This window comes from Schistocerca piceifrons, chromosome 2 (genome assembly GCF_021461385.2).
Source record: "Schistocerca piceifrons isolate TAMUIC-IGC-003096 chromosome 2, iqSchPice1.1, whole genome shotgun sequence".
Taxonomy (NCBI): domain Eukaryota; kingdom Metazoa; phylum Arthropoda; class Insecta; order Orthoptera; family Acrididae; genus Schistocerca; species Schistocerca piceifrons.
In genome coordinates, this window is record NC_060139.1 from 1,012,311,483 (window position 1) to 1,012,328,486 (window position 17,004).

Below are 17,004 nucleotides of genomic sequence, written 5' to 3' on the forward strand. Positions count from 1 at the left end.
CTCGAACTTGTGCTGCTAACCAGACACTTTCTTCACAACTGACCGAGTACTTTTAATTTTAGCCTGTGAATTAGCTGTTTTATTTGCGCACGACGTACTCTTTGCCTTCCTAAAAACATTTTTAAGCACCTTACAGTACTGTTTGTAATGGGGTACTGTAGCTCGATTGTGGCTACTTCTAAAATTTTGGTACAATTCCCACGTTTTTCTACATGATATCCTTATCCCATTAGTGAGCCATCCAGGCTGCCTTTTACTGCTAGCACACCGTTTTGAACGTTCTGATGGAAAGCAACTCTCAAAGAGTATGAGAAATGTGTTATGGAAAGCATTATATTTGTCATGTATGTTATCAGCACCACAAACATCTTGCCGCTCTCGTTCCTTAATGAGGTTTAAAAAACTCTCTACTGCCACTGGATTAGCTTTCCTACATCGTGTGCAATTACACATGACATGTATTTGAATACAAAAACCTTTTACTGATAAAATTTGTGCATCATGGTCTGAAAGGCCATTAACTGTTTTACTAACAAAATGCCCATCTAGTAATGAAGAATGAATAAAAATATAGTCTATGGTTCTGCTACTGTTCCCCTTCACCCTGATTGGTAAAATGCTGTCTGCATCAGACCATATGAATTTAGGAGATCTTCCACAATCATAAAATACTGAAGTCATCGCATACAACTGATTTTTGCTACTTTCCATAAGGTGAACCAAAACCCAATCTACCTTCAGCAGAAATGCTCTGAAGTCAGTGTTAGGGGACGTATAAATAACAACAATTAGTAGTTTCACTAAATTCAACTGCCCCTGCACAGCATTCGAATACGTGTTCAGTGTAAGACTTTGACGCATCCACAGACTCATATGGAATACTGTTTTTTACGTACATGGCCATTCGTTCACTCTGCAAAAAACTTCTTGAGAAACAGCCAGCTAATCTGTATCCTGATAAATCCTATACTTAGATATCTGACCTTTTATGAAGGTGGTTCCCTTGTTAGAGAGACTTCCTTTAAGCAGGGATACCAATTAGCTGACTTCAATCTAAAAGAGGTGCAGCTCTAATACTACAGTTTATCACTATTTTTCTCATATCTGTCTAGAAGACTGAAAATTATACTTTGCAGATCTTTAGAGATCCTTCGTTGTTTAACTACGCCATCAGATCGCTGGAGCTACTCATAGCGCTCAAACAATGAAGGGCATCCACTTGAATCCATGAATGATGAACCATCCAAGATACACAATACTGACCAATACTGTTTCTCCAGTACTTTCAGCATTTATGTCGCAGCCGCCATCTGTACTGCCTGCTTCCACAAGGATAGTTTTAGTGTGAGTAGTTTTCCTCAGTAGCCACCTTGTCACCGCATCAGGGGAATGTTATATATGGAAACTCCTGCTCTTTCCCAACAATGCAGCTTGATTCCAGAAAGCTACATTTATAGCTCTGGCTGTAAAAGGTAAGGATAGGCACAAGCTCTGGATGAAAATGTGTGGGAATCGTGGCTTATTCACCACCTTGTGAAAAATCATTCTGTTGTATGTTCATACTTGACAGTGTACTTACTTTAAACGTTAACATTCTGTGATATTTATAAATTTATTACAAAACTAGAAAAAACTTAATAATTTATGATTTACATTATACACACACGCACTCAAGAAACCATCACATTTCAAATACAAGTATGTGTGAAATATTCTGTTAAAGTAGTTCTGGAAGAGATTAACATATTTTTTACAGCATGTGTTATTTCGTTAGAACACTTAACTTGTAAGTACTTGCATCAGCTGTTGAAGAAAAATTTAATGTTATTTCATTGAATACATTAACATATTTTACTAAGACGCTTTATATTCTGTTGCACACATGCAGCAATATTAACCATCTGATATAAATAATTTTAATAAACTATAAAATATGTGTTTCATTAAACGTTTCTGCTATGCAGAGCTCACATCTGAAGATATACCATCAACCTACTTCTGTAAATGTCTGAAGTGTCTACTTCGATTTATGTTTGTAATTAAAACAGTAGACATATCTGTTTGTCACAGGAAACTATTTCTTTTACTACTGTAACAATGTATTCGTCCAAGCACCGTTTCCAAATTTTCAGATAACTCTCTCTCCGCACTGTCTATGATCTTGCCTTTGAATTTGTTGGTTATCCAAGTAACTACCTTTGAGAATATCCAACTCAACTTACCGAGACCACTTAAATGAATCTTAAGTTTACTGAGTTGCTTAAATCTAAGACCTGCCAGTGCTATCTTACAGTGTGAGCCACTGAGGTCCACAGTCAGCTTGACTTCAACTGCATTGTGGTCCACTTCTCCCTTGATATGTCCCTTAGGGCCAATATGCTCAAACCTTGCCTTGTACTGGTCATAACCGAGTACCATTATTTTTAGGCCTACTCCAGCTGTCACTGTCAGAATGCTGCCAGTTTTCGAAACAGAGATACCCTCAGAGCGATATAAAGACGACAAAGATTTGAACCAACCCTTTTCGGCATCGAATGTTCCTTTAACCTTTAAAGGACCAACTCTCTTACGAAATGTCTCATGAATGTCAGGTATCTGTATTTGGCTCTTTCCTCTCTTCGTTATCTCCTGTTTCACCATGTCTATGACGAAATCGACTAATGTGTCAATAGACGAATCTGCGAACAAGTTCATTACTTTTTTCTTGTTGTAGAGGATAGTAATGGACTTGGGGATGTTAGCAACATTTATCTTGGTGGTTTGTGGTGACAGTATCACTCCTTTAGTGTCGTACAGAGGAAGTGTTATATTTTTTAGGCTGTTTGTGTCTTGAATGGCATTCGGTACTTCGTTTGGAGGATCGTTTTCAACTGAAATCGACACCGAAGCAACTACGTGACAGTCTGTGTTCTGCGAGCAAATTATAATTTTGCTCTCTAATGCTTCGTGTACTGTACGAGCAGTTGAAAAGCAGGTAACACTGAGTAAGACGTTGTGGAAGAAAAGAATTAGTAGACCCCATTGCAGCCTCCTTCTTTCTGTCACCATCTGAAACAAAAAAGAAAATTTGTCATAGAAGAAGAAATTTTGTGACTGTACAAGTATTGTAGCGATACTGATATAAAAATGGCCATAACCTGCTTATTAGCTGGTAACAACTTTATAAAAAGGGGTAACTCCATTACTTGTACCGGTTAATAAAGAGGTTATTATCATTTTGAATTACTTTGCCTACAGCTCTGGAGGAAGCGTGGAGGGCAGCGTAGAGGATAAAAATCGTAGAGGGAGACCAAGAGATCAATACACTAAGCAGATTCAGAAGGATGTAGGTTGCAGTGGGTACTGGGAGACGAAGAAGCTTGCACAGGATAGAGTAGCATGGAGAACTGCATCAAGCCAGTCTCGAGACTGAAGACCACAACAACAACAACAACAGCTCTTTTGTTCCAATGAACACTTTCCTATTTGTACCAATGCCAGGTGAAGAAAGTAACACAGATTAGATCAAAACTTTTGTCCCACGACTTTGGAAAAGCGACTATCCATGGCCTAACAGTATTACCGGTAACCACAATAATAACATTCGTGGTGTTCTTCCACAGGACAGTCTCTAACAATATGTAATATACAAACCATATGAGTTAAGCCATTACTTGTAACTTTTTATGACATCATCTGACTATGTACTTCTTGTATTTATAGCATTGAGAATAGCTAGCTTCTAGCTGAAATCAAGATCTGCATAATAAAATTTAAGCAAGGACGACTGATTGCTGAAATCTATAGTTTACAAGTCAATATAACAGTCGCTGAGTGGAACGCTTTCCAAATGGGAGGTAACCTGAATAAGATCTGTATCTATTGTGATTAAGATAGGTCATACACATACACTAATCTATTTATGCTGTGTATCACAAAAGTAGCTTTCATTAGACTTTTTCCTACTAAGGAGCAATACTCTATTTTATACTAGTGTATTGCATTTTTACATTTCCTTAAGCTTGTTATGATTACTACGTATTTCCCTACTCTTACTACATTTCATAAATATTGCACTGTGGCTGCAATCTCATGTTTTCTATCTATCTTTGACTACCCACCCATCCCACAGCCCTATCTCTCCCAGATCCCCCTCCCTCCTCCCCTTGTCTTGCGGTCTCTCTCCCACATTCTAATCCCCTGCTCTCCACCATGCCAGCATTACTATACCAACCTAATCTATTGGATCACTATCCTTCCCCCACCCAGCCGCCCCACCCCTATTCCTCAATGCTTTGTTTGTTCCTATATATCACAGTCTCGTGTCACTCCCCCCCCCCCCCCTCGGGCATGCACACATTGAGCCTTCAATCACTCACCTGTGGTTAGGTTCGATGAAGTTTAATGCCCCCCCTCCCCCCACACACCCCACCCCACTCCCCATCCACTAACCAAATTTTCACCCATCTCTTCACTCTCATTTTGGTTTTCCCTGCTTCAACATTTAATCAAGTATTCACTCATATCCCTACTGTCATTTTATTCAATCCCCCTTCCCATCTCTTAGTACCTCTAGTACTGTTTTTCCTACCTCTCCATCTCGCTATTGTCCTTTGACATCCCCCCCCCCCCCCCGTATTTGTTACAATCCTATCTCTCTCTCTTAATTACACTGTTAATCGTCTTAATTTTCTTGATTTTATATGTCTTGGCCTAACAATGTATATTCCTGTCTCTCTCCCATCCCTCTTCAGCCAGGTCCATTTATCCCCCCACTCACCCTACGTTTTTACCTCCTATTGTTACCTTTCGTATTATCAATGGCACTTAACTATATTCTTATATGTGATTCACTGTCTTAGAATTTTATTACATTTTGTTCCTTTCAGACTTTAGTTCCTCATCCAACGTAATGTAGGTTCACTTACCTTTGTTGACGATATTGTGTATATATGTTTATTGGAAAGACGATTGCACACAGTGCCACCTCAAAGATAATTATATATAGTCTGAAGATATTTAATATTAAAAGTCAAATATCTATGACACTTTGTCAGTATACAGTTGTTCTATTACTCCTACTCTTTGATGTCGCTATCATGACGTTTTAAGGACTTGCTCATCTTTTATTTACCAATGTAAGCCTGTTTTTACTAAAAATGACGTGCTCCCGCGATTATTTACCTATCTGTTACAAGATGGTTATTTTACATCTGGCATTTCGTGGGGAGTAAATAGTTTTCTTAATGTATGGCCAACTTTGAGCTTGACAACATGTTAAGTGTCCTGCAGTTATGTTAAAGACATAAAATGCTAGTATATGTTCCATAATCATACATCAGTTTATATTCATTGTTTAAGACATTTTACATTTTTAAAAATTTTACTTGGTCTTACTGTATGTAATTTTTGTTCTTAGCAAATACTTGAAAATGACATAATAGGCCGAAACCTGTGTTCTACTTATATAAACAATAAAATAGTCAAATAGCGGTGTGTTCCTTTAAAAAATACTTCCTGACTGTTGCACAGGAACATCAAAAACTGACAACCATTTCCAGTCAGTTGGAGCAGGGGACTCAGTCCATTCCACGTTAACACAAGCCACACCTTCATCATCACCACCAGCTTGCACAGTGCCTTATTGACAACTTGAGTCCATGGCATCGTGGTGTCTGCGCCTCATACTCTACCATCACCTCTTGCTAACTGCAATCGGGACTCGTGTGACCAGGCCACGGTTTTCCAGTCGTCTATGGCACAACCAATGGGATCACTAGCCCAGGAAAAGTGCTGTAGGCGATGTAATGCTGTTAGCAAAGGCACTCGCGTCTGTCGTCTACTGCTATAGCCCATTAACCCCAAAGTTCGCCGCACTGTCGTAACGGATACGTTCGTCGTACGTCGCACGCTGATTTCTGCGCTTATTTCACGTAGTGTTGCTTGTCTGTTAGCACTGACACCGCTGCTCTCGGTAGTTAAGTGGAGGCCGTCGACCACTGCGTTGTCTGTGGTGAGTGGTAATGCCTGAAATTTGGTATTGTGGGCGCACTCTTGACACTGTGGACCTCGGGATATTGAATTCCCTACCGACTACCGAAATGGAATGTCCCAAGCATCGAGGTCGAACTGCCATTCTGTCTACCATTCCGCCTTCAAGGTCTGTTAAATTCCCATCGTGCTGCCATAATCACGCCGGAAACCTTTTCACATGAATCACTTGAATACAAATGACAGCCCTGCCTTGTGTACGCGATGCTACCGTCCTCTGTATATGTGCGTGTCGCTATCCCACAAGTTTTTGACCTCAGTGTATGTACCCGTTTTGATATTTCTAAGATTTTTTGTGAATGTTGTTGTTTGGTCATCAAAAATGGTTCAAATGGCTCTAAGCACTACGGGACTTAACATGTGACGTCATCAGTCCACCACTGCGTGCCCGCTAACTACAGACAATTTCCTTCAGTTGCCATTCACATCGCTTTATTTAAACCATTTGTCTGAAGATTGTCCAACAGTTACAGAGTGTTTAAAAATTCTTTTTACGGGTTTCCAGGGGTCATAGAGGTTATGATAAAGAACCTATGTTCGGAAATGTAGCATGTGGATATAAAATAAGTTTGGAGATCGGTTCACTTTCAAATTTCAGACTTCACTGTAGGCTGAGAAGAGGACGCCGTCGTCAGTCCTTGTTGTAATTATGTCATCATGTACATTACCGACAACAACAACAACTGGCAGAAAGTTCGGAACTGGGAGGGTTGGCTGTGGTGCTCCACGGACACGCTGAATTCTAGAGTTTGAAGAGGAAGTCCTTCGTCACGTAGAAGAGAACTCGAGGACAGGTACTCGAAACACTGCTCATGCAATCAGCTTCTACACCACACATGTCAGAGCTCATTACCTCCGCTGTATGTATATCGTGGAGCGGTAGGTTTGAAAGTGATCCGATCCTCAAACTGATTTTATATCCACATGGCTCTTTTCCGGATACGGATTTTTTTTCAAAACTTCATCTACTCTTTTCTACAGTTCTACCTAGAAGCCTGTAATGTTAATTTTGTATCACCATGTATAATTATATCACTTCGCTAGACAAGTTGATAGATGCAGTTTGGGAAAGTACACAGTTGGTTTCTATAAGGCAGCACACGTTTGTGGATCAAGTTTGATTCACGAGTCACATCAAGACAGCTAGAATCTGCCTAGCTTAGAAATCGGCAACCAAAAAATAAAACTGAATGAAAAGAAGAAATTGTATGTCATTAATACTGAACAGCTATATTTCTGTACATGTTTCCAGCGTGGAACAAAGAAACTACTCAACTATTTAGCCACTTTGTTGCTCTGTTATATATTAAAAAACATGAATTTATTTGAAAATTCATAAGTCACAGTTAACCAGGTCGTAGGTGGAATAATATAGTTTAGCAAAACCTTGCGAAGACTAGGAAGTGAGTGGGGAAATCTCTATTGATAATTTCGAGAAGGGAACATGGTGTCTGCCAATAACTGCGTTTAGGAAACAGTGGTGTAAACAAGTCGCATAGCATTGTCGATTGTTCGACAGTGGGGCAATACAGCAAATAATTTCATCAAGCCTGTGTGCTCGTTAGGCAGCAATGAATGAAGCAGCGGTAGGTAAGAGAGGCTATTCAAATAATTCAGCGCCCAGACAGCATGGACAGAGAGGGTGGCTACAAGTTGTAGAAGGCCTGTCTGCCAGCGATCCCAGTACAGCTGCAGAAAACTGGATGACGGGAGTAGTATTTGTTGTGAATAAAAGGTATGGCAGAGAGTGTGTTACTGTGCACAGCTCAGTGATAGGGTGGTTCTCAAAAGAAAAGACATCAAACCAACACAGACAACCATAGTTCAGGAATACATGGCGACTTCGCAAGCTGAAGTTAAAAAGATAGAGAAAGTATATGAGGATATTGTTGTTTTGTTGTTTTTTGGGGGTGGAAACCAGACAGTGAGGTCATCGGTATCATCGGATTAGGGAAGGAAGAGGAAGGAAGTCGGCCGTGCCCTTTCAAAGGAACCATCCCAGCATTTACCTGGAGCGATTTAGGGAAATCACGGAAAACCTAAATCAGGATGGCTGGAAGCGGGGTTGAACCGTCGTCCTCCCGAATGCGAGTCCAGTGTGCTAGCCACTGCACCACCTCCCTCGGTATGAGGATATTGAAAAGGTAACACAGTACGAAAAGGGAGACGAAAATCTAATAGTCATGGGGAACTGGAACTCAGTTGTAGGGGAAGGAATAGACGAAATGGTTAGAAGAGAATATTGGCTTGGGACGAGGAATGAGAGAGGAGAAAAACTGATTGAATTCTATAATAAATTTCAGCTCGTAACAGCGAATACTCTGTTCAAGAATCACAAGAGGAGAAGATACACTTGGAAAAGACCGGGTGATGCGGGAAGGTTTCAGTTCGATTACCTTATGGCCAGACAGAACTTTTGAAATCAGATACTGGATTGTAAGGCGTACCCAGGAGCAGGTATAGACTCAGATTACAATTTAGTAGAGATGAAGAGTAGACTGAAGTTTAAGAGATTAGTCAGAAAGAATCGATACGCAGAGAAGTGGGATACGTGAGTATTAAGGAATGATGACATATGCTTTAAGCTCTCTAAGGCTATAGATGCAAGAATAAAGCATAGCTCAGTAGACAGTACAGTTGAAGAGGAATGGACATCTCTGAAAAAGGCAATCACAGAAGTTGGAAAGAAAAATATAAGTACAAAGAAAGTAACTGCTAAGGCAGAAGGAGGTACAAAAATGTTCAGGGATATTCAGGAAAGCATAAATACAAGTTGCTAAGAAATGAAATAAACTGGAAGTGCAGGGAAGCTAAGACGAAATGGCTGCGAGAAAAATATGAAGAAATCGGAAAAGAAATGATTGTCGGAGGGATTGACATAGAATATAGGAAAGTAAAAATAGGACCAAGGATGGTACAATTAAGAGTGTAACGGGAATTCCACTGCAATACAAACAAGAGAGCGGACAGGTAGAAAGAGTACATTTAAGGGTCTATGATGATGAAGATGTGGCTGATGTGATAGAAGAAGAAGCAGGAGTTGATTTAGAAGAGATAGGGGAATCAGTATTAGAATCACAAATTAAGAGAGTGTAAGTAGGCTGTTTAGGTTTTCTCATTGGTAACGCCACGTAGCGCTCTGTATGAAAATCACTGGCTGTGCTGTGTGCAGTCTGTGGCTTTTCGCATTGTTGTTCGCTATTGTAGTGTTGGGCAGTTGGCTGTTAACAGCGCGTAGCGTTGCGCAGTTGGAGGTGAGCCGCCAGCAGTGGTGGATGTGGGGAGAGAGATGGTGGAGTTTTGAGAGCGGATGATCTGGACGTGTGTCCATCAGAGACAGTAAATTTGTAAGACTGGATGCCATGAACTGCTATATATATTATGACTTTTGAACACTATTAAGGTAAATACATTGTTTGTTCTCTATCAAAATCTTTCATTTGCTACCTATGCCTATCAGTAGTTAGTGCCTTCAGTAGCTTGAGTCTTTTATTTAGCTGGCAGTAGTGGCGCTCGCTGTATTGCAGTAGCTTGAGTAACGAAGATTTGTGTGAGGTAAGTGATTTGTGAAAGGTATAGGTTAATGTTAGTCAGGGCCATTCTTTTGTAGGGATTATTGAAAGTCAGATTGCGTTGCGCTAAAAAATATTGTGTGTCAGTGTAGTGTTGATCAGAATAGGTAAAGAGCGAAATGTCTATTATTTTATATATTCACTTATGTCATAATTCCTGTAACACTGATGTATCTGTTTATTTCTAGTCTTTTGTAAAGCCTGTACTACTACACATTTATCTGTATTGTTATGTTCTTTAATAATGTATTTTGTACCTTTGTTACTGTATTCTCATGTTATAAACTGTAATTGACACCAGTTCATCAAATTTCTGATGGTCATAGTATATGCAAAATATGTGAGAAGTTGGGACTGTTAGTGTTTGGACGTGTGCTAATAATTCAGCAAGGGACTGGTTAACAGTACTGCTGGTTCTAAGGACAATTTCAAAAACTTTGTGAGTGTACAAGTGGTGGTTTATGAACTTGCTATATTGTCCGCAAGACTCTTCGATGGTGATTGTGCACCTGCACAGTCGCAACAGATGGCTGCTGGCCATCTCTACAAGGACTGTAGTGGGTCTGCATCTTTGATGACCCACTAATACCATTATTTCTACAAGGACTACAGTGGGTCTACACCTTTGATGACTCACCAGTACCATTATTTCTACAAGGACTGCAGTGGGTCTGCACCTCTGGTGGCCCACCAATACCATACACTCTACCAGGACTACAGTGGGTCTACTCTGTGATGACCTACCTACCAATATTCTTCAAAACGTCGAATGACTCTGCTGTGGGTTTGCTCTATTGTGACCCATTACCTGTCAGCATGTCAAGAGTCAGCACTGTCTTTCCGTTGGAAGGACAACACTACTTTTTCAAGACTGCATGGAAATCCACTACTTCCGTGTGCATTTTCTTTAAATGCTCAGACTTTGAGAAACACACTGCAATTTTACTGTGATGAACGATCAGGGCTGTCTTTATGGACTGTGAGAAAATTTTAGCTTTTGACCAACATTGTATCAATAAGTGTGTGCATTTGCTTTCTTTGTTATTGTAATTGTGAAATTTTTTTAACAAATATGTATTGGGCAGTGCCCAAAACAATTTGTAAAATTTTTTGTGGGAAACAAGGGGGCAATGTAAGTAGGCTGTTTAGGTTTTCTCATTGGTAACGCCACGTAGCGCTCTGTATGAAAATCACTGGCTGTGCTGCGTGCAGTCTGTGGCTGTTTTGCATTGTTGTTCGCTATTGTAGTGTTGGGCAGTTGGCTGTTAACAGCGCGTAGCGTTGCGCAGTTGGAGGTGAGCCGCCAGCAGTGACGGATGTGGGGAGAGAGATGGCGGATTTTTGAGAGCGGATGATCTGGTCACAGACAGTAAATTTGGAAGACTGGATATCATGAACTGATATATATATATATATTATGATTTTTGAACACTATTAAGGTAAATACATTGTTTGTTCTCTATCAAAATCTTTCATTTGCTAACTATGCCTATCAGTAGTTCGTGCCTTCAGTAGTTTGAGTCTTTTATTTAGCTGGCAGTAGTGGCGCTCGCTGTATTGCAGTAGCTTGAGTAGCGAAGATTTGTGTGAGGTAAGTGATTTGTGAAAGGTATAGATTAATGTTAGTCAGGGCCATTCTTTTGTAGGGATTATTGAAAGTCAGACTGCGTTGCGCAAAAAAAATATTGTGTGTCAGTGTAGTGTTGATCAGAATAGGTAAAGAGCGAAATGTCCGAGTACGTTCAGTTTTGCTCAGCTGTTTGAAAATCAAATAATGTAAGAGATTTATCAGCACAGTAACTCAATAATTTTTCTAGGGGACGTTTCAAGAGCTTTGGAGGATCTAATATCAAATAAGGAAGAAGAGATAGGTAACATTCCATCAGAATTTCTAAAGTCACTGAGGGAAGTGGCAACAAAACGATTATTCACGTTGGTGTGTAGAATGAATGAGCCTGGCGACATACCATCTGACTTTCGGAAAAATATCGCCTACACAATTCCGAAGACTGCGAGAGCTGACAAGTGTGAGAACTGTCGCACAATCAGCTTGACAGCTCATGCATCCAAGTTGCTGACAAGAATAGTATGCAAAAGAATGGAACAGAAAATTGAGGATGTGTGAAATGACGATCAGTTTGGCTTTAGGAAAGGTAAAGGCACCAGGAAGGCAGTTCTGACGTTGCAGATGATAATGGAAGGAAGACTAAAGAAAAATAAAGACACTTTTATATGATTTGTCAACTTGGAAAAAGCGTTCGACGACATTAAATGGTCTAAGATGCTCAAAATTCTGAGAAAAATAGGAGTAAGTTATAGGGAAAGACGGGTAATATACAATATGTACAAGAGCCAAGAGGGAATAATAAGTGTGGACGATCAAGAATGAAATGCTCTGACTAAAAAGGTGTAAGACAGAGATGTAGTCTTCCGTCCCTACCGTTAAATCTGGTATGTCGTGAAGCAATGACGGAAATAAAAGAAAGGTTCAGCAGTGGAATTAAAATTCAAGGTGAATAGATATAAATGATACGATTGACCGCTAACATTGCTATCCTGAGTGAAAGTGAAGAAGAATTACGTGATCTGCTGAATGGAATGAACAGTATAATGACTACGGAATATGGACTGAGTGTAAACCGAAGAAAGACGAAAGTAATGAGAAGTATCAGAAATGAGAAGAGCGAGAAATTTAACATTAGGATTGATGGTCACGAAGTAAATGAAGTTAGGCAATTCTGCTACCTAGGCAGCAAAATAACCAATGACGGACGGAGCAAGGAGGACATTAGAAGCAGACTAGCACTGGCAAAAAGGACATTCCTGGCCAAGAGAAGTCTGATAGTATCAAACATAGGCCTTAATTTGAGAAAGAAATTTCTGAGAATGTTTGGAGCACACAATTGTATGGTAATGAAACTTAGACTGTGAAAAAACCGGAACAGAAAAGAATCGAAGCATTTCTAATGTCGTGTTGAAAATTAGGTTGATGATAAGGTGAGGAATGAAGAGGTGCTGCGCAGAATTGGAGAGCAAAGGAATATGTGGAAAACACCGACAAGGAGAAGGGACAGGATGACAGGACATGTCTTAAGACATCAGGGAATGACTTCCATGGTACCAGAGGGAACTGTAGAGGGCAAAAATGGAACAGGAAGACAAATCGGAATACAGCCAGCAAATAATTGAGGACATAGGCTGCAAGTGTTACTCTTAGATGAAGAGGTTGGCACAAGAGAAGAAATCGTTGCGGGCCGATCAAGCAAGTTAGAAACTGATGACTCAAAAAAATTCTAAATTTCTAACCAGTAACATTTTTGTCAGCTAAATTTTAGCTGCTAGTTGCAATTGATTTATATCAATGGGCAAGTTACAAAATTTCTGTCACCCCCGATTCGAATCAGTGTCTCCTGCTTTCTCTGCAGATGCGCTGACCACTACACAATCCGAACACAGTGGTCAATACAACCACACGCACTACCCTAGCACGCCTCCCAACAGACCCAAATTCTCAACTTTATACCACACATTTCTGATGTAGCGTCTCTGTTCATTAGCCTCATAACATGCCGCTGGTTCCCTTAAGAGTACGATCTTGGTGTGCGTCTGTCTGAGAGAACAGCCACCGCCGGCCGGGGTGGCCGAGCGGTTCTAGGCACTACAGTCTGGAACCGCGTGACCGCTACGGTCGCAGTTTCGAATCCGGCCTCGGGCATGGATGTGTGTGGTGTCCTTAGGTTAGTTAGGTTTAAATAGTTCTAAGTTCTAGGGGACTGATGACCTCAGCAGTTAAGTCCCATAGTGCTCGGAGCCATTTCAACCATTTGAACAGTCACCACATACGTAATTACGGCGATGATGGCGAATTATTCCTTCAGTGCAGATGCACACCAAGTTCGCACCCTCATACGGCACAAATTTTTAACTTGCAGCATTGATATACACTGAAGCGCCAAAGAAAATGGTATAGGCATTCGTATTCAAATACATAGTTATGTAAACAGGCAGAATACGGCGCTGCGGTTAGCAATCCCTATGCAGTGTCTGACACAGTTGTTACATTGGTTACAGCTGCTTCAGTGGCAGCTTACCAAGATTTAAGTGAGTTTGAACGTGTCGTTATAGTGTCGTAACGTGTCGATATCTCCGAGATAGAAGTGGGGGTTTTTCCGTACGACCATTTCACGAGTGTACCGTGAATATCAGGAAACCGGTAAAACGTCAAATCTACGGCAAAGCTGCGGCCAGAAAAGGATCCTGCAAGAACGGGACCAACGACGGCTGAACAGAATCATTCAATGTGACAGAAGTGCAACACTTCCGCAAATCTCTGCAGATCTCAGTGCTGGGACATCAACAAGTGTCAGTGTGCGAACCATTCAACGAAATGTCATCGATATGGACTTTTGGAGCTGAAGGCCCACTCGTGTACCCTTGATGACTGCACCACACAAAGCTTTACGCCTCGCCTGGGCCCGCCGACAGTGGACTGTTGATTACTGGAAACATGTTGCCTGGTCGGTCGAGTCTCGTTTCAAATTGTATCGTGCGGATTGACTTGTGCCGGCATGGAGACAACCTCATGAATCCATGGACCCTGCATGTCAGCAGGGGACTGTTCAAGCTGGTGGGAGGTCCGTAATGGTGTGGGGTGTGTGCAGACGGAGTGATATGGGACCCCTGATACATCTAGATACGACTCTGGCAGGTGATACGTACGTAAGCATCCTGTCTGATCACTTGCATCCATTCATGTCCGTTGTGCAGACCGACGGATTTGGGCAATTCCAACACGACAATGCAACACCCTACACTTCCATAATTGCTACAGAGTGGCTCCAAGAACGCTCTTCTGAATTTGAACACTTCCGCTGGCCACAAGTCTTCCCAGACATGAACATTATTGAGCATATCTGGAATAACTTGCAACGTGCTGTTCAGAAGAGATCTCCACTCCCTCGTACTCTTACGGATTTATGGACAGCCCTGCAGGAGTTATGGTGTCGATTCCCTCCAGTACGACTTCAGACATTTATAGAGTGCATGCCACGTCGTGCTGCGGCACTTCTGCGTGCTCGCCGGGGCACTACACGATATTAGGCCGGTGTACGAGATTATTTGGCTCTTCAGTGTTTGGTACCTAATGTCTTTTAATTCCTTTGTGTCTTGATTCATAGTGGTTGCAGGATCAAAGTGGTGAATGTTCTTTCGGATACGCTAACTCGACCGACTCCATCTCACCACTGACTGAGCGCACTCGGTACTGCCTAGCAACCTCGCAGGGCCCTGGCTGCCGGAAAAGGCGTGGGCAGGAAGTTCTAGAAGCTAAGACTCGATTGGTGGCGCATGCTGCTGGTAGCTCGCAGGTAAGGATATAGATCACGGCACCATTACAACGGCAGGCGCTGCGGTCTGGAACCGCGAAACCGCTACGGTCGCAGGTTCGAATCCTGCCTCGGGCATGGATGTTTGTGATGTCCTTAGGTTAGTTAGGTTTAACTAGTTCTAAGTTCTAGGGGACTAATGACCTCAGCAGTTGAGTCCCACAGTCCTCAGAGCCATTTGAACCATTTAAACAACGGCAGGAAGTAGTGTGCAAATGGTTGAAAGTATACGCTCATGGTTTCAGAGCCCCGTGCGTATCTGTCGCAACAAACATTTTTTTCGGAGATTGGCCGCGATGAACATTTGCTGGCCAACTAGATCGCCGTTTTCGTTATAGTAATCTTTCTCTGGGTTCTCTGGAGCAGCTGCAAGGAATGCTATGTGGCCCCAGCCACTCGTGGTGACCCTTTAACCCCTGCATACGTCGTTTTCAGCTCGTCGTAAAGCAGTATAGGCGGGCAAGTGATGGGAATAATGTAAGCAATCACAGTGTCGGCACAGAAGTTTGCATTCTCACGTTAAGGATGACATACATTTTCTTGTAGCGAAGAAAAACAAAGAAACGTAAATAAAAGAATGCAACGTCGAGCACTTCACCTTGATCGTAGACAATTTTTTTTTATCAATATGTTGAAATCAAATGTTATAGAAGAACCTTGTTCGCAGTTACAGAGTTACGGATTTTTTGTATATAAACCAGCTTTCTGCGTGCGCGCAGAGTTCTCTTACCTCTTCTGTCGCTGAAATGGTGTGGACCTCACTGAGAATGTGCGACTCTATCTAGTGCGAGACCGAGCCGCTCTGTCGAAACCGCTTATCGCTGTTTCTCGTCCTATTCCGCCTTATCTCTCCGAGTGGTCGAGATACATAAAATACACTTCCGCCACCGGATCTCACTGTCACATTTTCCTCTGTGCTTGTTGTCATTGAGTTGTGCAGTCAGTATATTCAAAACTAAGAAGTTTACAATACGTCCCCCCCGTCTTACTAGTGTAGATGATACATCTAGATGGATACTCTGCAAATCACATTTAAGTGCCTGGGAGAGGGTTCATCCAACCGCCTTCACAATTCTCTATTATTCCAACTCGTATTGCGCGCGGAAAGAATGAACACCTATATCTTTCCGTGCGAGCTCCGATTTCCCTTATTTTATCGCGGTGATCGTTCCACTCTATGTAGGCCGGTGTCAAAAAAATATTTTCGCATTCGGAGGAGAAATTTGGTGATTGGAATTTCGTGAGAAGATTCCGTCACAACGAAAAACGCCTTTCTTTTAATGATTTCCAGCCCAAATCCTGTAACATTTCTCTGACACTCTCTCCCATATTTCGCGATAATACAAAATGTGCTGCCCATCTTTGAACTTTTTCGATGTACTGCGTCAGTCCTACCTGGTAAGGATCCCATGCCGCGCAGCAATACTCTAAAAGAGGACGGACAAACGTAGTGTATGCAGTCTCCTTAGTAGGTCTGTTACATTTTCTAAGTGTCCTGCAAATAAAACGCAGCCTTTGGTTAGCCTTCCCCACAACATTTTCTATGTGTTCTTTCCAATTTAAGTTGTTCGTAATTGTAATACCTAGGTATTTAGTTGAATTTACGGCTATTAGATGAGACTGATTTATCGTGTAACCCAAGTTTAACGAGTTCCTTTCAGCACTCATGTGGATGACCTCACACTTTTCGTTATTTGGGGTCAACTGCCACTTTTCGCAGCATTTAGATGTTGTTGTTGTGGCCTTCAGTCCTGAGACTGGTTTGATGCATCTCTCCATGCTACTCTATTCTGTGCAAGCTTCTTCATCTAACAGTACCTACTGCAACCTACATCCTTCTGAATCTGCTTCGTGTATTCATCTCTTGGTCTCCCCCTACGATTTTAACCCTCCACGCTGCCCTCCAATACTAAGTTGGTGATCCCTTGATGCCTCACAACATGTCCTACCAACCGATCCCTTCTTCTAGTCAAGTTGTGCCACAAACTTCTCTTCTCCCCAATCCTATTCAGTACTTC

At 41.6% G+C, this 17,004-nt stretch overlaps 1 protein-coding gene across 1 annotated transcript; it reads right to left on the reverse strand.

Moving 5' to 3' along the window:
• Positions 1-1,672: 1,672 nt before the first annotated feature.
• LOC124776911 lies at positions 1,673-15,817 on the reverse strand. Its single transcript, XM_047252122.1, has 2 exons — positions 15,717-15,817; positions 1,673-3,048 (listed from the first exon to the last, which is right to left on the reverse strand). Exon 2 carries the CDS (start codon positions 3,046-3,048, stop codon positions 2,065-2,067), a length of 984 nt encoding a protein of 327 aa, XP_047108078.1. The 5' UTR covers positions 15,717-15,817; the 3' UTR covers positions 1,673-2,064.
• Between the last annotated feature and the right edge of the window lie 1,187 nt (positions 15,818-17,004).